The sequence below is a fragment of the Schistocerca serialis genome, chromosome 7 (assembly GCF_023864345.2).
Source record: "Schistocerca serialis cubense isolate TAMUIC-IGC-003099 chromosome 7, iqSchSeri2.2, whole genome shotgun sequence".
Lineage (NCBI taxonomy): Eukaryota > Metazoa > Arthropoda > Insecta > Orthoptera > Acrididae > Schistocerca > Schistocerca serialis.
Genome location: NC_064644.1, coordinates 299,642,577 through 299,667,351, shown reverse-complemented (window position 1 = coordinate 299,667,351; position 24,775 = coordinate 299,642,577). Strand labels below are relative to the sequence as shown.

At 42.5% G+C, this 24,775-nt stretch overlaps 1 protein-coding gene across 1 annotated transcript in view; it reads left to right on the top strand.

Moving 5' to 3' along the window:
- Positions 1 to 24,775, top strand: part of LOC126413030 (bumetanide-sensitive sodium-(potassium)-chloride cotransporter) — a 220,368-nt gene that overhangs the window by 77,585 nt on the left and 118,008 nt on the right. The window contains exon 2 of the mRNA XM_050082924.1: positions 4,618 to 4,792. Within this exon, the coding sequence (XP_049938881.1) occupies positions 4,618 to 4,792 (175 nt within the window). The remainder of the gene's footprint in view (positions 1 to 4,617; positions 4,793 to 24,775) is intronic.

Sequence of the window (24,775 nt, the reverse complement as noted above, 5' to 3'; positions counted from 1 at the left end):
TTCTTTATATCGGTCGTCTCTAATCACTTTCCTGCCCAAATATCAAAACTCATCTTCTACTTTCAGCCAATTTGCTAGTGTAGTTCCGTAGCATCACTGGTTCAATTCAGCTACATTCTGTTCCTCTTATTTCATGTTTGTTGATGTTCACCTTACAATCTTCCTTTAAAACTGAGTCACTTGGTTTAAATGAGCTTCCTAGTTCCTTATATCGGCAAACCATTTAACGTTATTATTTCTTCTCTCCGATCTTTGATTAGGTTTAAAAATTTATCTCTAGCTTCCTTTAATGATCGCTTAGTATAAAGATTGAATAGCCTTTCTCATTCCCTTATCAAACTGCTGCGTCTATTTTGTACCATTCACATCTACCAACTATCTAGTTTCCGTACAAGCAGTCGATAACATTTCGCCGTTTGCACCTTCATACGCTACGAAAACTGTGGGGGAAAAAAAGTAGAGCAAAGAACGTAGTTTCGTTTTAGCCGTGCGCCACTATACTCTCCTTTTTAAAATCCACTTCAGAGTAGTCCAGTGCCGGGTATCAGACGTCATTTTTGTGTCAGGGAGTCTTTGACTGGAGTAGCGTGTACGTGTGGGACAGGGCTACGTTTATATTCGGCCTGTAACTTGTATAATATTCGGGCTATTCACAAACGTATCTTCTGCAAGATAAATTTAAACTGAGTGATTTATCTTAAACGCTGTCTTACAGTCTAGCGGCTCTGTGAAGCAATACGAACTATTTTCGAGTAGCCACTGTATTAAATCTAACTAAAGTAGTATCGCGCAATAAGTGCTGCAGTCTGCAGCGATGTATACCATCTAATGCAGCTCCCCTGACACATTGTAAGTGTCTGCCGAAGTGGAAAGTAAGGGAGGAAACAGACAGAGGTTCGGACAGATGACCTCAGCAGTTTGGTCCCATAGAACATTACCACAAATTACACAGGTCTGCATTTCCGACTTCTCAGACGGTCTGTCCCTGAATGCCCGAAATAATTACTTCCTCCTGCCCAACTTACAAACTTTCAAAACTTCAACATGTAGGGGACGACTTCAGGCTATTGTCAGTGTGATCAATGTGACCAAATTTACGCAAAATCGGGGAAAGGACGGAAAAATTCTAACTTTTTGCAACCAAGACACACATTTTACATTCAGGAGATTGTCATTAAGCTGAAGCTTCATTGTCAATCCATGTGCGTCATGTGCTAGGTGTCACGACGCAGTCTCATTGGATGAACCAAATTTTTTGAAAGAAATGGAACTGACACTCATACGATAGCCAAGCGGTAATGCGGTGTCTGGCCTTTGCAGTTAGCGCAGAAAGGCAGAAATGTACTCAAATCATTCTGAAAGGTTGGCAAAGTGGCTGCAGCGTCCACTGTACAGCACATGAACAGGGGACAGCTGATTTCATACAAAAGCAGCAGCGCGGGCCAAATCCTGGCTTCTGCGAAGATTGCTCGCCTCCCCAGGGAGGTGTACTCGATCTAATGAGATTCATAGACAGCTCTGTCGACAGAGGAGACATGGGACCGTACCAGGACCCACCTGAATCGCTAGGAGGGCACATAACTCCCTCTCCATGCACAACATTTCCAGTGCACACATTGTAACTGCAAAATAGCGGCCAGTCACACACATTCTAACAGAACACCTCTGAATAGCTTTAATCCAGTCTTATGGGCATCACATGTGGTCGAGCGGTTCAAGGCGCTTCAGTCCGGAACCACGCGGCTGCTACGGTCGCAGGTTCGAATCCTGCCTCAGGCATGGATGTGTGTGATGTCCTTAGGTCAGTTAGGTTTACGTAGTTCTAAGTCTAGGGGACTGATGGCCTCAGATGTTAAGTCCCATAGTGCTTAGAGCCATTTGAATTTGGATGGGCATCACAAACACTCGAACGGCACTTAAGAATGGGTCGCACAAGTGTTCTCTATACGGGCTCATTTATAAATCAATTACACTTTCCCAAAAATCTCCCAGTAATCTGAAGTCGACCATTTACCTTCTCTACAACCCACCTCATCTCCTTGTTACAAATCATGTTTCTTTGCAACATGCATAGCTCACATTTTTCCACATTTAGAGCAAACTGATGTTCATCACACCAAATAGAAATTCCATCTAGTTCATCTTGACTCCTCCTACAGTCACTCAACGACGATACTTTCTCATACTCAACAACGTCATAAACAGTCGCAGATTGTTGCTTGCCCTGTCAGGTCAGTTACGAGTATAGAGAACAAGAGTGGTCCTATTACAGTTTCCTGGTGTCCCTCCTCACGATATCTTTGTGTGCGACGAACATTCGCCGTCCAGGACACAAAAAGCCTTTGACCCGTTCACGTATCCGAGAACCTGTTTCGTAAGGTCGGACCTTCGTTAACAGTCTGCAATGTTGCGCTGTTTCAGACGTTTTCCAGATATTTAGGGCCATGGAATTTGCCTGTTGACTTTCATTCATGATTCGCAGGACGACGCATGACAAGTGGGCAATCTGAGTTTTGCACGAGTGAAGCTTTCTTAATCCGCGCTGGTTTGTGGACAGAAATTTTTCTCTCTCAAGGAAATTTATCATACACTCTAAGACTGTCCAGTACATCTCCTGATACGTCTTTCACGTCTTCGGGCTGGAATCTCCTTGAATGGAGTAGAATTGTCGTCAGTGATGAGGCCCGCATCGAATAGCCAGCGAAGACCTGTGGAGACGCCCCGAATAGCTGTGGAACACCAATAGGCCTGTCGCCCGCCATACTGCCTGACAAGCAGGTGTGACCACCTGAGGTGCTGTTTCTTTTTATGGCAGAACCCTTTTGGTTGTCATCCGTCGCACCCTTACATCGCAATGACACGTGGACGATATTATACGCCTCGTTTTGTTGCCCTTCGTGGCAAGCCTTCCTGAGCTTACATTTCAGCAGCATAATGCCCGCCCACCTGTGAGAGTTTCTACTGCTTGTCTTCGTGTTTACAAAAATCTGCCTTCGCCCACGATGTTCCCTGATCTCTCCGCGATTGAGAACGTTTGGACCATTATAGGCAGGGCCTTCCAACCAGCTCGGAATTTTGACGATCTGACGCCCCAGTTGCACAGAATTTGACACTGTATCCCTTAGATGGGCATCCAAAAACTCTAACAAACAATGCCAAGCCGATTAACTACTTACATAATGGTCAGAGACAGACCAATGCGTTATTGATTTGCTCAATTTGTGAAGCTCTAACCTCTTAAATAAATCATCAAATTTTTTGCTGGAATTGTAATAATTTGTCTGTACATTTACATCACATCTAAGTATTTCCGTCCAATTCGGGTAAATCTTTTGTTTCTTTTCTGTCTCTCTTTTTTCATAGTACGAGGGTGAGTCAAATGAGGATCATAAATTTGTAATAACAAATCGAAATTCCGCGCCGTTATCCTGTAAGTTGGTAAGCGTGCTACAAACAACGTGCAGAATGGCCCGTAGGTGGCAGCATAGTGCAGATGCACACATACCGGCGCAGCATCGGTATAAAGATGGCCGCCCCACTTGCGACTTGCACCAGGGAATAACAGCGTTCTGTTACTCGGTTTTTGCGTAGTGAAGGTGTGAAACCTACTGAAATTCATCGACGAATGAAGGCTCAGTACGTTGATGCATGTTTGTCACAGAAGCAAGTCAACGAATGGAGTAGGAAGTTCGCAATTGGTGTGACTTCAGTGGAAGATGTTCCTCGTCCAGGTCAGGCACAAAGAGTTGTGACTCCACAGAACATTGCATCAGTTGAAGCCATAGTGAAGGAAAACCGCCGAGTGATAGTGAATGACACTGCAGCATGTTTACAGATTAGTCAAGGGTCAGCACACCACATTGTGCACGATGTGCTCCAGTTTCACAAAGTGTCTGCAAGATGGGTGCCACGGCAGTTGACTCCTGAAATGAGAGAACGACGTGTTGATGCTTGTGAAGAACTTCTTCGGCGCTTTGAACGAGAAGGTGATGGCTTCCTTGCAAGAATCGTTACTGGGGACGAAACCTGGGTTCACTTCCACCAGTCGGAAACGAAGAGAGCGAGCAAGGAATGGCGCCACTCCTCATCACCAAGTGATTTCCATATGTTTGGACCACTCAAAGACGCAATGGGAGGAAAGAAGTTCCGTTCTGATGAAGAGGTACACCACGCGGGACATTAGTGGTTGCGCGGGCTACCAAAGGAATTTTTTCTGAAGGAATTTATGCACTTTGTAAGTGCTGGAGGACTTGCATTGATCGTGGGGCAGATTGCATTGAAAAGTGATACAGCTTTGTGCCACTTCTGCACAATAAATAATATTTTAAAAAATATTTAAGGTTTTCATTTGACTCACCGTCGTATATTTTCCAAATCAGACTATGCTCAAGAATTCTGCAGCTAACCAACATTAAGGGATGTTCGTCTCTAATTTTTGTGGGTCCTTTCTTTTACCTTTCTTATATACGGGAATCAACTGCGCTTTTTTTCAGTCACTTTTAGCTTAAGCTGGGAGTGATCACAGCGAATGATCAGTAATTTCGAGCATGTCGCCGTGCTAGTGCCTGTCAGCTGTGGAGTGCATTAACGTCACGTGTGCTGATTTCTTGTCCGCAGGAGGGAGATGGTGGCCTTCCGGTTGGAGACCCGGATCTGGAGCCGCCGCGGCCTCCGGAGCACCATGGCGTCAAGCTGGGCTGGATCCAGGGGGTGCTCATCCCCTGCCTGCTCAACATCTGGGGCGTCATGCTCTTCCTGCGCCTCTCCTGGGTGGTCGCGCAGGCTGGCATTGGTGAGCGCCTCCCTCAAACTGCGTATCATCAGATCTTATACATGTTTTAATTGTGAAAGGCTGGCGCTCTCTCTCTCTCTCTCTCTCTCTCTCTCTCTCTCTCGTGTGTGTGTGTGTGTGTGTGTGTGTGTGTGTGTGTGTGTGTGTGTGTGTGTGGTACTCCTTCACGCTCAAATCACTGGACGAATTCTTATTAAATCTGTAATGGAGATAACTTATATCCTATATTAGCATACAGGCTACCTACCTATATCTTACCATCAAAGGGGTTGGTGTGGGGATGGACAGAAGTGTAGTCCATGACGCGCAAAAGCCCATACTGCTTTCATCTAATATTAGAAAATGAAAGCACTTAGTGGTACGTAACAAACCTGAGTCGAAGCAAGGCCCCTGCACAGGATCGACGATTGGTGCAGAAAGTATCAACTGACTCTCACCAAACAAATGTAACGTTCGGATCTTCCTGGCAGGTTAAAAGTGTGTGCCAGACCGAGACGTGAACTCGTGACCTCTGACTTTCGCGAAACTTTATTCTGGAAATGTAACCAACTGCGAATACATAAACAGCAATTTGCTTTATTGTATGATTACAAAATTGCAAAACAATCACTGGAAGTAGTTACTTCCATAAAATATGTTTGAGTATGTGTACTGAGCAGTGTCTACAGTCCGCACTCGTATATCCGTTATCTACATTCCCCGACAGGGAAAATATTTTAATTGAAAATCACTTGCCCGGTGTCGGCGGATAAATACGATACTGCAGTGCCTGTGTTGTCGACGAGAACGTCGACTTTGAAGGATGGACACATGCCATGTTCTATCCACTAATAGGTGTCCGGATACTTTTGATCAGATAGCGTAAACTCAAGAGCAAACGAATTAGACATAGTTAGTTTGTTGGAGGGAGTGGGAACATGTTGCTATAGCAGAGGGAATAGCTCGTCCTGTGACGGGTGTGATATCTTGTCAGAGACGGGGTGGTTGGGCGTATGTTATGGCGAACGTAATTGCTGGAAATTTTTGGAAACTAGTGGTAAGGTCTTATGGGACCAAACTGCTGAGGTCATCGGTCCCTAAGCTTACACACAACTTAATCTAACTTAAACTAACTTACGCTAAGGACGACACACACACCCATGCCCGAGGGAGGACTCGAACCTCCGACGGAGGGACCCGAGCGGACCGTGACACGATGTCCAAGACCGCGCGGCTAACGCGCGCGGTGTAATTGCTGTAAACTAGATTTGTAGGGGTGGTAGAGGGGAAGAATGTCCCGAGGCAGGCGCCTAGTTATGACAGTAAACAAGGCAGGTTGTCGCTGATGTAAGATGCAGCGATTATGCTGGACAGTTAGCAAGCGGTTGCGTTAAATCAACCGAAAGGTATATGAGCATGACGATAGTCAGTTCCTATTAGATGATAAACTAATAGGGAAAAATGGATAAATTGGGTCGTCTAATTGTTTCTGAATATCAAGGAATTTTTTCCTAAACTCTCATCCACGTGTCCATAAGTCAGTGTTAACGTCAAATGTGACGAATTTTGATTGACACCATATCTGTCCCAAGTTTTTCATTGCATTTGCAACTGGGGTTAAATAACACATTGCGAAAGTTTAGTTTTCTACCGTATCTAGCTGCTTTTACCGTTTAATTTTGTTTCAGCCTGCTAAACGATTCATTTAGACTTCGTCTCAAACATAATCATATCAATATAAACTATAGAAATAAAGTACTGCCGGCCGCGGTGGCCATGCGGTTCTAGGCACTTCAGTCCGGAACCGCGTGACTGCTACGGTCGCGGGTTCGAATCCTGCCTCGGGCATGGATGTGTGTGATGTCCTTAGGTTAGTTAGGTTTACGTAGTTCTAAGTTCTAGGGGACTGATGACCTTCGATGTTGAGTCCCATAGTGCTCGGAGCCATTTGAACCAATAAAGCACTAAGTCCAGTGTTGAACAAGTTCAATCAAAAGTTGAGAAATTCACTTCTTGCATAAACGTATACCGCATCAATAATTGTGTGGACTGCTCCGTCCATTGCATACTGAAAGTCTCCAATATGAGATAGATAATCGTTTGTACCGAACTGCCCCGTCTTTTTGAAGCCCATCACACACTAAACGCTCGTCTTGTTCGGAATCAGCATCCAATATCACCTTGTTCACTGTTGTCACACAAGTTGATCAGATCTACCTCTGATACAGATTCAGGTGACAAAAATAGCTTTGTCTTCGCACAATTAACGTCATTCTTCGTAACTGTTTGTTACTTTACAGTCTTCGCATTTTCTTTGAAATTCCGTTTCTCTTCACACCTGTTTGTGTGGAATACACGTGAAAACTGTCCAGTGTTGGTTTTCCCTGTTTGTCTTTGTGCATCTATTACTACATTTGATACCGTATTATTATAATAAAAGATGGATATAGAATACTGTGGGATTATGTGGCGCCGGCCGGAGTGGCCGTGTGGTTCTAGGCGCTACAGTCTGGAACCGAGCGACCGCTACGGTCGCAGGTTCGAATCCTGCCTCGGGCATGGATGTGTGTGATGTCCTTAGGTTAGTTAGGTTTAATTAGTTCTAAGTTCTAGGCGACTGATGACCTCAGCAGTTAAAGTCGCATAGTGCTCAGATCCATTTGAACCATTTTTGATTATATGGCGCACTCAGGCCTAAGCCAAAACCAATAATTGATAGACAGATGTAAGTGGAACTACACTCTATTTTTTCGTCTTTAAAAATGAAATTATTCTTCCAACATGCGACGGATGAATTCATTAACATAGACGTCATTCACTTCTAGCAAGGTCTTCGTGGTCGTGAAATTTTGAGGAAGAATGTAGATCCTGCTACGGACTAATGGGACCTCCCAGATGGCGTGGTACAATAGTAGTACACGCGGGAAAAAAATATTTCATTAAGAACTTCATTGGCCACCGCATTTGAAACTCTAAACCACTGGTCGTCAAACCTTTTTGCTCAACAGCCAATACCGGCATCGTGAGGCAACACTTCGGACAGCAAATGTACCGATCTCATTATCAGGTAGTAACCTACATGAATTAGTATGCCATCAGTAAGTTAAAAACCCAAGGGCGCTATAAGTTTTCCCCCCTTCCCCCCTCCCCCCTCCATTACTGTTTGTTAGAAGACAGAGCTATTCGGACCACATTCTTTCGACTGTTCTCTATTTCAGATTGCTGCCACCGTCAGCGAGCCCGAAGTTGCGACACTGTAATTGAATCGGCTGACGATGTGTGGTTTTCTTTTTTCCTGTGTGAGCAGATGAATAGCTTATTAATAACAGTAACTGTACCTACATTTAAATGCATTACAACCAACCGTCGTAACTTTGTCCCACTTTCTTCCGTTATTTGAAAATTCTGGACACAAAACAGGGCCGGCCGGAGTGGACGAGCGGTTCTAGGCGCTACAGTCTGGAACCGCGCGACCGCTACGGTCGCAGGTTCGAGTTCTACCTCGGGCATGGATGTGTGTGATGTCCTTAGGTTAGTTAGGTTTAAGTAGTTCTAAGTTCTAGAGGACTGATGACCTCAGATGTTAAGTCCCATAGTGCTCAGAGCCATTTTAACCATTTTGAACCACAAAACAGGATTTACCCATTATCATATACGTAGTAGCATTGAACATCTACAGTTACTGAGTGCTACGGAAAGTGAAAATGTATACTAATTATGCCCTATTAGAGTATATTTTCAGTTTTAATACTGGTACAGATTTAAAGCGTCATCTAGGTTAACTTTAACCAGTCTTAAAAAATATATCTTTTTTCCCCGTATCTAATTCCCTGAGTAACCTTCGAGCTGACAAAAGCAAATAACACGTTTATAGGAAGTAAAAACAAAGTGTTCATTCAGCATTGCATGTTTATTTTGAAACAACACGAATGGTATCGTTCAATTTCAGTCACTTTCGTCAGAAGCTGTTTTCACAGTCAACGCAGTTAAAGAACAATACTAAGCCTAAGAGCTTGTGCGAAAGTGAAAAGACAATTAAAATACGAACTAGAAATCACGGGGATAAGAAAACTGTTATTTGTGGCACAAGATAATGCATGTACGTGGAACACCAGCCATTTGAAACAAATGTGGTAAGCAAAGCAGTGCAAAGACACCCTGCCTGGTAAAATATTGGTTCAAATTGCTCTGAGCGCTATGGGACTCAACTTCTAAGGTCATCAGTCCCCTAGAACTTAGAACTACTTAAACCTAACTAACCTAAGGACATCACACACATCCATGCCCGAGGCAGGATTCGAACCTGCGACCGTAGCGGTCGCGAGGCTCCAGACTGTAGCGCCTAGAACCGTTCGGCCACACCGTTTGGCAGATAAAATATTACCCTTACAGAATGTATGCAGTCTGAGACAAGATCTAAAATGCTGTCTAAGTATTTTGAATGGCGTGTTTCCTTTTCTCATTGCATTTTATTACAACAACCTTAATTCATTTAATGTTCTTTGCTGCAAATAAATACCGCATTGAAGATGACGAGCTCTGTAATGCGCTTTCAGGGATCCATTTTACTTCCGTAGCTGATCGGTTCGAGTCGCACACGCCCGAGAATCGTCAGAACTGACTCGGGTTCCCAGGTAGATGCCGTGTTTCTTGACTTCCGAAAGGCGTTCGATACAGTTCCCCACAGTCGTTTAAAGAACAAAGTAAGAGCATATGGACTATCAGACCAATTGTGTGATTGGATTGAGTTCCTAGATAACAGAACGCAGCATATCATTTTCAATGGAGAGAAGTCTTCCGAAGTAAGAGTGATTTCAGGAGTGCCGCAGGGGAGTATCGTAGGGCCATTGCTATTCACAATATACATAAATAACCTTGTGGATGACATCGGAAGTTAACTGAGGCTTTTTGCGGATGATGCTGTGGTATATCGAGAGGTTGTAACAATGGAAAATTGTACCAAAATGCAGGAGGATTTGCAGCGAATTGACGCATGGTGCAGGGAATGGCAATTGAATCTCAATGTACACAAGTGTAATGTGCTGCGAATACATAGAAAGAAAGATCCCTTATCATTTAGCTACAATATAGCAGGTCAGCAACTGGAAGCAGTTAATTCCAATAATTATCTGGGAGTAGGCATTAGGAGTGATTTAAAATGGAATGATCATATAAAGTTGATCGTCGGTAAAGCGGATGTCAGACTGAGATACATGGGAAGAATCCTAAGGAAATGCAATCCGAAAACAAAGGAAGTAGGTTACAGTACACTTGTTCGCCCACTACTTGAATACTGCTCAGCAGTGTGGGATCCGTACCAAATAGGGTTGATAGAAGAGATATAGAAGATCCAACGGAGAGCAGCGCGCTTCGTTACAGGATCATTTAGTAATCGCGAAAGCGTTACGAAGATGATAGATAAACTCCAGTGGAAGACTCTGAAGGAGAGACGCTCAGTAGCTCGGTACGGGCTTTTGTTGAAGTTTCGAGAACATACCTTCACCGAGGAGTCAAGCAGTATATTGCTCCCTCCTACGTATATCTCGCGACGAGACCATGAGGATAAAATCAGAGAAATTAGAGCCCACACAGAGGCATACCGGCAATCCTTCTTTCCACGAATAATACGAGACTGGCATAGAAGGGAGAACCGATAGAGGTACTCAATGTACCCTCCGCCACACACCGTCAGGTGGCTTGCGGAGTATGGGTGTAGATGTAGATGTAGAACTGGAAGACAAACAATAAAACATCCTCCTCTCCCATTCTGTAACCCTGAAATGGCCGCGCTGCTTACCCCTCTGCGCGTGGGGTAAGCAACCAGCTTTACTCATCTCACGGCTGAATTCACCAACGTCAGTTACAATTAATTAACGTCAATTACAATTAAGCATATTATGCAAATAAGCATATCATACATTATTACTCCCCTTCTTGAACCATGGACCTTGCCATTGGTGGGGAGGCGTGCGTGCCTCAGCGATACAGATAGCCGTAGGAGCAAGCACAACGGAGAGGTATCTGTTGAGAGGCCAGACAAACGTGTCGTTCTTGAAGAGGGGCAGCAGCCTTTTCAGAAGTTGCAGGGGCAACAGTCTGGATGACTGACTGATCTGGCCTTGCTGTGCTGGTACTGCGAACGGCTGAAAACAAGGGGAAACTACAGCCGTAATATTTCCCGAGGGCATGCAGCTTTACTGTATGGTTAAATGATGATGGCGTCGCCTTGGGTAAAATATTCCGGAGGTAAAATAACCCCGCATTCGGATTCCGGGCGGGAACTATTCAGGAGGACGTCGTTATCAGAAGAAAGAAAACTGGAGTTCTATGGATCGGAGTGTGGAATGTGAGATCCCTTAGTCGAAGAGGTAGGTTAGAAAATTTAAAAAGGGAAATGCATAAGTTAAAGTTAGATATAGTGGGAATTACTGAAGTTAGGTGGCAGGAGGAACAGGACATCCGATTTTGTATTTACAGGATTGTAAATACAAAATCAAATTGGAGTAATACAGGAGTAAGTTTAATAATGAATAAAAAATAGGAACGCGGATAAGCTGCTTTGAACAGCATAGTGAACGCATTATTGTAGCCAAGACAGACACGAAGCCCACACCCACCAAAGTAGTACAGGTTTATACGTCAACTAGCTTCGCGGATGATGATGAGACTGAAGAAATGTTTGATGATATAAAAGAAATTATTCAGATAGTTAACGGAGTCGAAAATTTAATAGTCATGAGGGACTAGAATTCTAGAGTAGGGATAGGAAGAGAAGAAAAAACAGTAGATGAATATGGACTGTGAGAAAGGAATGAGAGAGGAAGCCGCCTAGTAGAATATTGCACCGAGCATAATTTAACTTCGTTTAAGAATCATGAAAGAAAGTCGTATACGTGGAAGAGACCTGGAGACACCGGAAGGTTTCAGATTGATTATATAATAGTAAGACATAGATTTCGGAACCGACTATTAAACTGTAAGACATTTGCAGAGACAGATGTGGAACTGACCACAATGTATTGCTTATGAACTGTAGATTAAAACTGAAGAAATTGCAAAAAGGTAGGAATTTAAGGAGATGGGACCTGGATAAGCTGAAGGAACCAGAGATTGTAGTGCGCTTCAGAGGGAGCATTAGATAACGATTGATAAGAATAGGGGAAAGGAAAATAAGAAAAGTGGATTGCTTTGAGAGTTCCAATAGAGAAAACAGCAGATGATGAGGTAGGCAAAAAGACAAGAGCTGGTAGAAATCCTTGCGTAACACAAGAGATATTGAATTTAATTGATGAAAGGAGAAAATATAGAAATGCAGTCTGTGAAGCAGACAAACATCTGAAAAATGAGACTGACGGAAAATGGAAAATGGCTAAGCATGAATGGCTAGAGTACAAATGTAAGGATTTAGAAGCATAAGCACTAGGAAAAAGATAGATACCGCCTACAGGAAAACTGAAACCTATGGAGAAAATAGAACCACCTGTATGAAAATCAAGAGCTGAGATGGGAAACCAGTTCTAAGCAAAGAAGGGAAGGCAGAAAGGTGGGGGGAGTAAATAGACGGTCTGTACAATGGAGATGTACTTGAGGGAAACATTATGGAAATGTATGAGGACGTAGATGAAGAAGAGATGGGATATATGATCCTGGGCGAAGAATTTCACAAAACAGTAAAAGAGCCGAATCGAAGCAAGACCTCGGAAGTAGACAACATTCCATTAGAACTGCTGATAGTCTTGGGAGAGCCAGCCTTGACAAAACTCTTCCATCTGGTATGCAACATGTATGAGACAGGCGAAATACATCAGACTTCAAGAAGAGTGTAAAAATTCCAATTCCAAAGAAAGTAGGTGCTGACAAATTGTTCAAATGGCTCTGAGCACTAAGGGACTTAACATCTGCGGTCATCAGTCCCCTAGAACTTAGAACTACTTAAACCTAACTAACCTAACGACATCACACACATCCATGCCCGAGGCAGGATTCGAACCTGCGACCGTAGTGGTCGCGCGGTTCCAGACTGAAGCACCTAGAACGGCTCGGCCACAACGGCCGACGTAGGTGCTGACAGGTCTGAAGATTACCGACTTGTAAGTTTAATAAGTCACGGTTACAAAATATTAACACGAATTCTTTACATAAAAATGGAAAAAGTGGTTGAAGCTGACCTCAGGGAAGATCAGTTTGGATTCCGGAGAAACATAGGAACACACGAGGCAGTACTGACTCTACGACTTCTCGCAGAAGATGGGTTAAGGAAAGGCAAACCTACGTTTATAGCATCTGTAGACTTAGAGAAAGCTTTTGACAATGTTGACTGGAATATTCTCTCTCAAATTCTAGAGGTGGCCGGGATAAAATACAAGAAGCGAAAGGCTAGTTTCAAACTATACAGAAACATAATGACACTTGTAAGAGTCGAGTGGCATGAAAGGAAAGCAGTGGTTGAGAAGGGATTGAGAAGGCTTGTGGCCTATCCCAGATATTATTCAATCTGTATATTGAGCAAGCAGTAACGGAAACGAAGGAAAGCCCAGGGAGAAGAAATAAAAATTTAGAGGTTAGCCGACGACACTGTAATTCTGTCAGAATTGAGCACTTGAACGGAATGGACAGTGTATTGTAAGGAGGATATAAGACGAACATTAACAAAACCAAAGTAGAATTAAATCAGGTGATGCTGAGGGAATTAGATTAGGAAATGGGACATTTAAAGTAGTAGATGAATTTTGCTATTTGAGCAGCAAAATAACTGATGATAGTCGAAGTAGAGGGGATATAAAATTTAGACTGGCAATGGCAAGAATGGCGTTTCTGAAGATGAGAAATTTGTTAATATTGAGTAAATATTTAAGTGTCAGTAAGTCTTTTGAGAAAGTATTTGTATGGAGCGTAGCTATGTATGGAAGTGAAATACGGACGATAAACAGTTTAGACTAAAAGAGAATACAAGCTTTTGAAACGTGGGGTTACGGAAAAATGCCGAAGATTAGATGGGCAGATCACGTAATTAATGAGGCGGTACTGAACAGAATTGGAGAGAACGGAAAAGAGAACAGAAATTTGTGGCACAACCTGACTAGATAGCTTCGGTTGGTAGGACACATTCTGAGACATCAAGGGATCACCAGTTTAATATTGGAGGGAAGTGGGAGGTAAATTCTGAGAGGGAGACCAATAGATGAATACAGTATGAAGATTCAGAAGGATGTAGGTTACAGTAGTTACTCGGAGATGAAGAGGCTTGCACAGGATAGAGTGGCATGGACAGCTGCATCACACCGCTCTTCGGACTGAAGACCACACTAACAACACATTATTAATGTGTCCCTAGGAATTTTTGTTTGTTAGTGAGCAGGAAAACTACACTCTTTTAAAAGGGTCTTTACGTCAGATGAGTTGTTCTGTGATTAGTTGTTAGATGCATATTGTTACAAAACACGGCTGGGAACAGCGGGCAGCACAATTACTTGATTCAGACCGCATGCGGCTAGCGGGCCGTAGTTTGACGGGCACTGCTCTGAACAGTAGACACTGCCGTGAACAGATATATATGAAAGTTTCTTCCATTCCGCGGACGTCAGTTATTGCGGGCATTAGGGACCCGCTCCTTTCCAAGGACGTCTCCACGGACAGCATCTGAGACCAGGGAACTGGGTCATCGTCAAGGCTACCAGGTCCCACTGCGGGTTAATTACCGTGCCTGGTGTGTCAACGCCGACATGACGGTGTATGACATGCAGGTCACTTTTTTACATTTAAATATTTTCCAGCTCCACTGCTTCTGTTGTTTGCCAATACATGTTTATCGTAGACGGCGCTACAGAGAACCGTCTCTTAATCAAATATTGACGACCTCTTCATCTCAGAGTAGCACTTGCATCGTACATGCTCAGTTATTTGTAGGATGTATTGCAATGTCTGTCTTTGCCTGGAGTTTCTTCCCTGTACAGCTTCCTGTAGTGTCGCGGAAGTTATTCTCCGATGTTTTAACACTTCTCGTATCATCCTATTCCTTCCTCTTGTGTTTAGCTTATGTTCTTTTGTTCGCCGATTTTGAGGAGAACCTCCTCATTCCTTATCTTGTCAGGTAACTTTATTTTCAAGATCCTTCTATAGCTACACATCCCAAACGCATCGATTCTCTTCTTTTGTGCTTTTCCCACAGTCCATAATTCACTATAATACAACGCTGTGCTCCAAATGCATGTTCTCAGAAGTTTCTTCCTCAAATTAAGACCTATATTTGATACTAACAGACTTCTCTTGGACAGAAATTCCCTCTTTGCCTGTGCTAATCTACTTTTTATGTCACCCTTCCTTCGTCCGTCAGGAGTTTTTTTACATAGTAGCAGAATTCGTGGTCCCCAATTTTGATGTTAATTTTGTCGCTAACCTCATTTCTCCAACAACTCATTACCTTTGTCTTTCGTCCGCTTACTCTCAATCCATATTTTGTACTCATAGGACTTTTTATTCCATTCATCACGTCCTGTAACTCGTCTTAACTTTCACTGAGCATAAGAAATGCATCAGCTAATCTTATCGTTGATATCCTTTCATCCTGAATTTTAATCCCACTCTTGCTTTTTATTCCATTCATCACGTCCTGTAACTCGTCTTAACTTTCACTGAGCATAAGAAATGCATCAGCTAATCTTATCGTTGATATCCTTTCATCCTGAATTTTAATCCCACTCTTGAGCCCTTCTTTTCTTCCGTCATTGCTTCTTCGATGTACTAATCGAATAGTAGGAGCAAAGACTGCATCCCTGCCTTACGCTATTTTTAATCTGAACAGTTTCGTTCTTGGTTTTCCTTTCTAATTGTTCTCTCGTGCCCCTCCACATATTGTATACTACCCGTCTCTCCCTAGAACGTACTCCAGTTTTCCTCTGAATTTCGAATATCTTGCACCATTTTACATTCTTGAACACTTTTTCCAATTCGACAATCCTATGAACGTGTCTTAATTTTTCTTCAGTCTGGCTGTTAATATCAAGCACATTGTCAAAACTGCCTATCTGGTCCGTCTATTACTAAATGACGTTAGAGGGTACACATTATTTGGATTATTTAACATAAAAATCGCAAAAGTTGAAACCATAGTCAATGAGTACAGTAGCTCACGGGACAGCAGGCCACCATAGTCCTACAGATAGCTACACCGTTGTTTGTGACTGCAAGTTCGGTATGGTGGACGGGATATGAAGCGCAGCTCTAGGTTAACTTCTGAATTTTCCTACTGTGTCATATGATGTGAGGCAACCGGAAACTGTTAAGGGTGACATGTCCACCAACACTTGTTAATCACTGCGCTGGGTCTCTGCCTTAATTTGAATACTCATTCCATTCATAGTGACACAAACGCAACGCTGCATACATGACGGCCATCAACATGGACGGCTGACGACCTGCTGCCGGTTGGAGAACAACACGGCAGTGCGGAATTCCCGTTTCGTTTGTAAACACTTTTGACAGGATCTTAACACAGCATTGACTTTTTAAATGTCTGTAAGTCGATTAGGTGTTGCTGCTATCCTCATATACATAACGATTTTCTGGCAAGCTGACAGAGCTACTTCATTATCGTCGAGCATCATTTTCACCTTCTTGCTAGTGACGCTGGGAGGTTCTCTTCCGATACAAACTACATCATGATCGTGAAGAGTGGAGCTAGTCACAACCCTCACATACCAGAGAGGATTTAAAGGCGGACAATACTTACCAGATTTGAAAATCATTGCACGGACATCGGCTTCCTTACACAGTAAGACACAATTCTAAAAAGAGGGAAAAAATTAAAAAGTTATACCTCTTAAGATTAGAAGATTTCCTAACACTGTTAACATTTGAAAATGCACTAATTCACGGAATAATGTAGGTAGAAGGGCAAAAACTGGCACTCATGCCTGAAATGACATGAGATACTATTGAAAACAAAGACAAGTGCAAAATCTGGCCAACAGGTAGCGCTGGACAGTAACACGCCAATGACGCCACGTGAGGATCTACTGTACATACAAAAGCCAGTGTCCTGAATGACTGACTAACTGACTCATCATCGTCCAGCCAAAACCGCTAAGAATAGAAACTTGAAATATGGAGAAGGTGTGGATCGTATACTGTAGGCGTCGTTTGCGAAGAGATTTTTCGAAATTCCAACCCTAAGAAGGTAAAATACTGAATAACTGATTGTTTGAAAAATGTATTTGGACTCTCGGTGAGAAACAAAAAATACGTGTTTCATCATTCTTAGAAATTTAAACGTAGGGGGGGGGGGGGTGAAATAGTGGGTGAAATCTTTTTCTGAAAATACGTCGTTATTGAAGAATGACTAAACTATGCTACTATGAACGTTAGTATTTGGCTTCTCGTTTACAATTTTTTTTTTAAAAAAGGAAGTATTTCAGTGTTTTTCGTAATTGAACTCCTAATGGGTAAAATAGGGGATGAGATTTTTTATGAAAATATTTTATTGTGAAATCATTTTTAGACCTAAATGTATCAGAATTTAAATTTGTCTTCTCAGTTAGAAATGAAAAAAAATATATGTTCACAGTTTTGTGGACGGGGAACGGGGATGGGAGTTGTGGAAATATTTCTATGTGCTAGCATTTTTGAAGCTAAATCTATGAAAATTTGTATTTGGTTTCCCTGTCAGAAATAAAACATACGCCTGTCACTGTTTTTGGAAATACTACCTCTAAGGGGATGAAGCGTTTTACGAAAGTATTTCATTGTGAAACCATGTTTAACCTTAAATCTTTGAAAATGGGTGCCGGCCACTCTGGCCGAGCGGTTCTAGCCGCTTCCGTCCGAAACCGCGCTGCTGCTACAGTCGCAGGTTCGAATCCTGCCTGGGGCATGGATGTGTGTTATGTCCTTAGGTTTAAGTTGTTCTAAGTCTAGGGGACTGAAGACCTCAGATGTTAAGTCCCATAGTGCTTAGAGCCATTTGACACTTTTTTTTTTTAATTGGTGTTTGGCTTCTCGGTTAGAGATGAAAAAATACGTGTTTCACTACTTTTGGAAATGCAACCGCAAGGGGTGAAATAAGGTCAGACTGATTCACCCAAACAGCTAATGACAGAAACTTAAAGTTCGGAGAGGGTGTGGATCTTATACTGTAGGCATCATTTAAGAAGGGATTGTCCGAAATTCCACTTCTACAGCGGTGAGATAGCGAATCAAAGGCTTTTTCAAAGTATGTCGATATTAAGGGAATTTTGAAGCTGAAACTGCAAAAACTGGTATCTGGTTTCTCAGTCAGAAAATGAAAAATATCCGTTCCAGTAATTTTTGGAAATTCAACCACTTAGGGGTTAAAATAGAGAGCGAAAGTTATTTTCAAAATAAATAATTACTAAATAACTACTAAAGGATTTTTAAGGCTACATTTATGACAACTGATAGCAGATTTCTCAGTTAGAAAAAAAAAAATCTTTCATTGTTTCTGGAAATTCAACACCTAAGGGAGTGCAATAAGGGATAAAAAAATTTAACAAAATATTTCGTGACATTAAAGAAAGTTTTAAAGCTAAATTTATGATATTTGGTATTTCACTTCTCGATTAGATATGAAGAAAAATTTTTAGGGGATGAAAGTTGCTATGGAAATATCTCCATAAGAGCGCAATATGCATGATTAACAAAAGCTTCGGGCTCTAGCTACCAGAACCGCTTTTTGGTCAGAAGTACATTCGGAAAAGACCATGCTTAATTAACTAGCGTGAAAAGCTTAGGTGTTGTTGCAACTTGTGAACAACATAAAAATTCGATTAAATAAAAACAAAAAAGTACCTGAAGTCCACACAGTCTATGCGAGAGAAGCAGCGGGCGCTAAGCCAGTCGTGTACAAACCGAGCATTAGTGACACAGGGAGTCAAATCATCCCTATCGTGGCTGATAAACACATGCTGGAAGGTACGACTTTTATGTAGGATTACGCTCCACCCCATATTGTTACACGTGTGAGCGATCTCTTGCGCACAACATTTGGTGAGGATCGCGTGCTGAACCGCCACGTCAGTCATGCTTGGTCTCCCAGGTCCCCGGACCTCCATCCGTGTGTTTATTGGTTGTGGGTATACCTGGAATTGCAGGTCCACAACGATCGTCCGACCTTATTACAGTTGCTAAAAGGCAACATCCGATGGCAGTTTCTCACCGTACCTAGTGATATGCTGTACTGTGCTGTTCACAAAATTTGTTCCTCCACTGAAGGTATTGTTGATGATTGACGGCCCACAAGTTGAGCATTTGTGAAAGGTTTTCAAATACCGCTACCAGTTACAAAATTTATTGGCAGCTAAATTATTTATTTAGTCGCTTGTTTCGAGGATTATACCTCATCAGACTATGTTGGGATTGCAAAAACATTTAACATATGTTTGTACAGATATTAAAGCTTCTTTAAATGACTGATGTGATCATAGTGTGAAGACAGAGAAAACGATAATCTAGTAAGAGGCGATGTCATTTGTTTATTGGTTTTCTGTTCATATGATTTTTTTTCTATTTTGTTTCTGCACGGCTGATTTGTGATGTGTATCGTGTTTTGAAAACACCATTGTAAATTTTTTGTGTGGTAAAGAAGTCCAAAAGAGTCAAGGAAATAACGATGTCTCAGCACATCACAAAAAAACTGCCACGCCACTAGAACAAAGTGTGTGATCATTTTATAAAAAAAATTCATGTAAACCAGTACACAAAATGACATCGCCACTCTCTCTCCACAAAATGATCACAACAGTCATTCAAAGAAGCTTTAAATCTGTACAGACATGTATTAAATGTTTTTGTAAGACTAATGTAGCCCGATGATGAGGTATAATCTTCGAAACATGTGGCTAAATAAATAATTTAGTTGTCAAAACATTTTGTGACTGCTAGCGTATTTGAAAACTTTTCATGTTTTTGAAACAGTTACGGTCGATTAAAAGTCAATGTGGCTTCAAAATGTTGAGCATTTGTTATAAAGAACAGCTTCTTTACTAAAAAATAAGCTTTTACGCTAATTATTACTTTCTTATCATATTAAGCGCCATCGGTTTGTCATTTGGTGCAATTTTTTGATTTCAATAAAACCCCATGTTATTTTAAGAATGTGTGTCAATTCTTTCGTTTCTGCCAGCATTATTCCATGAAATATTGAATTTTCAAACGTTTTTGGGTCATCCTCTGTTTGTTAGTAGGTGAATGCTTGTCATAATAGGTAAACCTAGAACAGGTAGTTCGAATCTCACAAGTAGCATTTTTTTTTCTTTTAATTCCATGTCTGTACCAATATATAAAAGGGAAATGTTGTTAGCAAATGTCTCGAAAATTTCTGGACCGATTTATTTCAATTTTTTACAGGATGCTCTTATACATAAACAAATGTACATAGCTAATACATAATTTAAACGACAATACACAGGTTTTCTGTTAGAGCCAAGTGTGAGAAAGGAATCACTGTGCTGTGCTGTGAAAATGTGCGGTTTCCTTTCTCGTAGTCAGTTTTATTAAGATAGCATGGTGTATAATGTTTAAACAAAAACTTTATACACAAGGTGCTGTTTTGTTTCTTCCTCCAGTCCACACATTAGCGCAGCCCCAGAAATCTGTAGCCATAACTGTTATAGAATCGATGGAGCCACTAGTTGAGACTCTCCATTCATCTCTAACCCAAAGGACTTTGATCGATTCTGGGTTCTTTTTGGGGTCATGAGTCTTCTGACTGGTTTGATGCGGACCGCCACGAATCCCTCTCCTGTGCCAATCTCTTCATCTCAGAGTAGCACTTGCAACCTAAGTCCTCAATTATTTGCTGGAGGCATTCCAGTTTTTCCTCTTCAGTTTTTGTCCTCTACAGATCCCACTAGTACCATGGGAGTCATTCCCTCATGTCTTAACAGGTGTCCCATCATCCTGACCTCTTCTCCTTATCAGTGTATTCCTCATCACCTTATCAGTCCACCTAATTTTCAATATTCGTCTGCAGCACCACATCTCAAACGCTTCGATTCTCTTCTGTTTCGGTTTTCCCATAATCCATGTTTCACTACCATATAATGCTGCACTCCAGATGTACATTTTCAGAAACTTCTTCCTCACATTAAGGCCTATGTTTGATACTAGTAGACCTCTCTTGGCCAGAAATGCCCTTTTTGCCATTGCTAGTCTGGTTTTGATGTCCTCCTTACTCCGTCCGTCATTGGTTATGTTATTGCCTAGGTAGAATAATTCCTTAACTTCATCTACTTCGTGACCATCAATCCTGATGTTAAGTTTCTCACTGTTCTCATTTCTGCTACTTCTCATTACTTTCGTCTTTCTTCGATTTACTCTCAATCCATATTCTGTACTCATTAGATTGTTCATTTCATTCAGCAGATCATGTAATTCTTCTTCACTTTCACTCAGGATAGCAATGTAATCAGAGAATCGTGTCGTTGATATCCTTTCACCTTGACTTTTAATTCCACTCCTAAACCTTTCTTTTATTTCCATCATTGCTTCTTCGATGCACAGATTAAACAGTAGGAGCGAAAGACTACATCCCTGTCTTACACTCTTTTTAATCCGAACACTTCGTTCTTGGTCGTCCACTCTTATTATTTCCTCTTGGCCCTTGTACATATTGTATATTACCCGTCTATCCCTATAGCTTACCCGCATTTTTCTCAGAATGTCGAACATCTTGAACCATTTTACATTGTCGAATGGTTTTTCCAGGTTGACAGATCCTATGAACGTGTCGGTTTTTCTTTAGTCTTGCTTCCATTATCAACCGCAACGTCAGAATTGCTTTTCTCGTGCCTCTACCTTTTCTAGAGCCAAACTGATAGTCATCTAACACATCCTCAATTTTCTTTTCCATTCTTCTGTAAATTATTCTTGTCAGCAACTGGGATGCATGATCTGTTAAGCTGATTGTGCGATAATTGTCGTTCTTGTCAGCTCTCGCAGTCTTCGGAATTGTGTGGATGATATTTTTCCAAAAGTAAGATGGTATATCGCCAGAGTCGTACATTCTACACACCAACGTGAATAGTCGTTTTGTTGCCATTTCCCCCGATGATTTTCGGAATTCTGTTGAAATGTTATCTATCCCTTCTGCCTTATTTGATCTCCATAGCTCTTTTAAATTCTGATTGTAATACTGGATACCCTATTTCTTCTAAATCGACTCCTGTTTCTTCTTTTATAACATCAGGCAAATCTTCTCCCTCATAGAGGCTCTCATTGTATTCTTTCCACCTATCCACTCTCTCCTCTGCATTTAACAGTGGAATTCCCGTTGCACTCTTAATGTTACCGCCCTTACTTTTTGCCGGCCGCTGTGGCCGAGCGGTTCTAGGCGCTTCAGTGCGGAACCGCGCTGCTGCTACGGTCGCAGGTTCCGAATCCTGCCTCGGGCATGGATGTATGTGCTGTCCTTAGGGTAGTTAGGTATAAGTGTTTCTAAGTCCAGGGGACTGATGACTTTAGATGTTAAGTTCCATAGTGCTTGGAGCCATTTGCCCCTACTTTTAATGTCACCGAAGGCGCTGCAAATTGTGAGCTCTGCTGACACCCCACAAGCGAGGCCAGCTGTCTTCACTACCTCTGTTAGCCAGACATAGCAACAGAGGGTGGCCTCAAAACCCAAGTGACAGGCGTCACTGGTGCAGACAAGGGCAACAACTTGCAGACTACTGCATTCTGCACTCCAGACAGCCATAGGCAGGGCCTCTCTCACACCTCAGATGAGGCTCCCCACAGGCACAAACAGCGCACATTGGAATTCCTTCCCGCCCTGGATGCTGTTTCAATAAGGGACTCCATAAAGCGCCCAAGATTGGAGCTCCTGATAACTAATAAAACCTTTCCATTGGAATTCCTTCCTGCCCTGGATGCTGTTTCAATAAGGGACTCCATAAAGCGCCCAAGATTGGAGCTCCTGATAACTAATAAAACCTTTCCATTGGAATTCCTTCCTGCCCTGGATGCTGTTTCAATAAGGGACTCCATAAAGCGCCCAAGATTGGAGCTCCTGATAACTAATAAAACCTTTCCATTGGAATTCCTTCCTGCCCTGGATGCTGTTTCAATAAGGGACTCCATAAAGCGCCCAAGATTGGAGCTCCTGATAACTAATAAAACCTTTCCATTGGAATTCCTTCCTGCCCTGGATGCTGTTTCAATAAGGGACTCCATAAAGCGCCCAAGATTGGAGCTCCTGATAACTAATAAAACCTTTCCATTGGAATTCCTTCCTGCCCTGGATGCTGTTTCAATAAGGGACTCCATAAAGCGCCCAAGATTGGAGCTCCTGATAACTAATAAAACCTTTCCATTGGAATTCCTTCCTGCCCTGGATGCTGTTTCAATAAGGGACTCCATAAAGCGCCCAAGATTGGAGCTCCTGATAACTAATAAAACCTTTCCATAATGTGCGGACCTTACTGAAGGAGCGAACACCTGTCCACTCAGGGAGTGAATGGGTGAGGCCAAATGGCAAGCCTCCACATTGACTTTCCACCTCGAGCGAGTGGTGAGTACGGATCGCCCTGGGAGGTGCCCAGAGCAGAGCCCGAGGTCGAAACAAGCGGAACTGCCATGTCCCATGAGTCGTGCCAGTTTCTCCGCTGCAGCCAAGTACTGAGGCAGTAGCCAGCAGAGGCTGACCGTGGCCATAAGCAGCGAACTGCACCTAGCTCCTCCTGCTTCTGCACACAGCACGCACACACCCTACACACCCTACCAGCAATACTAACTTTAGAATTAAACTATGGAAACAAACATAACAAGCGAAACATGTGATTTGCTAGTCACCACGTAGTTTGGCTACTGACTGAGCTGCGGTGGCCGGCTGTGGTAGCCGAGCGGTTCTGGGCGCTTCAGTCCGGAACCGCGCTGCTCCTACGGTCGCAGGTTCGAATCCTGCCTCGGGCATGGATGTGTGTGATGTCCTTAGGTTAATTAGATTTAAGTAGTTCCAAGTTCTAGGGGACTGATGACCTCAGATGTTAAGTCCCATAGTGCTCAGAGGCATTTTTGAGCTGCGGTGGTCATCCATAACAAACAAACTGATGACTGCTACGCTACAGACGGCGCGGTTGTGCATGCTAACGTTACTAAAACTCGATACTGCACTTCTTAAATACTCGAATTCACAATGAACTTATGAACTAATCTATGCAAGCACATGAAAATGCAAAGAATTTATGAATTAAACTATGTAGACAAAGAGAAAATTAAATATGTGACTTGCTAGTCTCCTGGTGCTTCATCAGCTACGGCTGACGACTGAGTTTTGATCAACGGTTACTGGCCATCCAAAACAAACAAATGACTACTGTGCTACAAACTGCACGAATATACACATAATCGTTACTAAAACGCGATCCTCTTCTCCTCTCCTTTACAGTCTCTGTATTGCTGATATGCTTAAACAACTTCCACCAGTCCAGTCCACCTCCCCCAGTATGCTGATACACAGCTTTCCTAGTCCTCTTTCCTACACTCCAGAAATCACGATGGTCCCTCCAAGTCCATCCAAATCAGTTTATCTCCTGATACAACCAATGGCTCCTCAAGATCAACCTTTCCAAAACCTGGCAATAATTTTAGGACAAACCACCCACAGCTTCCACCTCCATGAAATCTGTCTCACCATTTACAACCATCCGAGCCTATTACGAGTAATAAAATACCTTGGCCTAACACTTGATAGCCAACTATTACGGAAACCCCACCTACAAACTATTCAACAGAAACCTCACAATACACTAAAACTACTAACTGGCTGAATTTGGAGATGCTCTCCCTCTGTGATCCTCCAGGCCTACAAGCCCCTTGATCCGATCTATCCCATCCTTGAAAATATTGCACGTATATCTGCTCCAATTATGTTCTATCAGTCCCTCCAAATCCTTGAAAGTCATGCAATCCGCTTTGCTTTCCATGTCCGTTTACCTTCCTCCACGTCGATCCCTTACCATCGCATCAAATTCGCACGCTTCCCCATCCAAAATG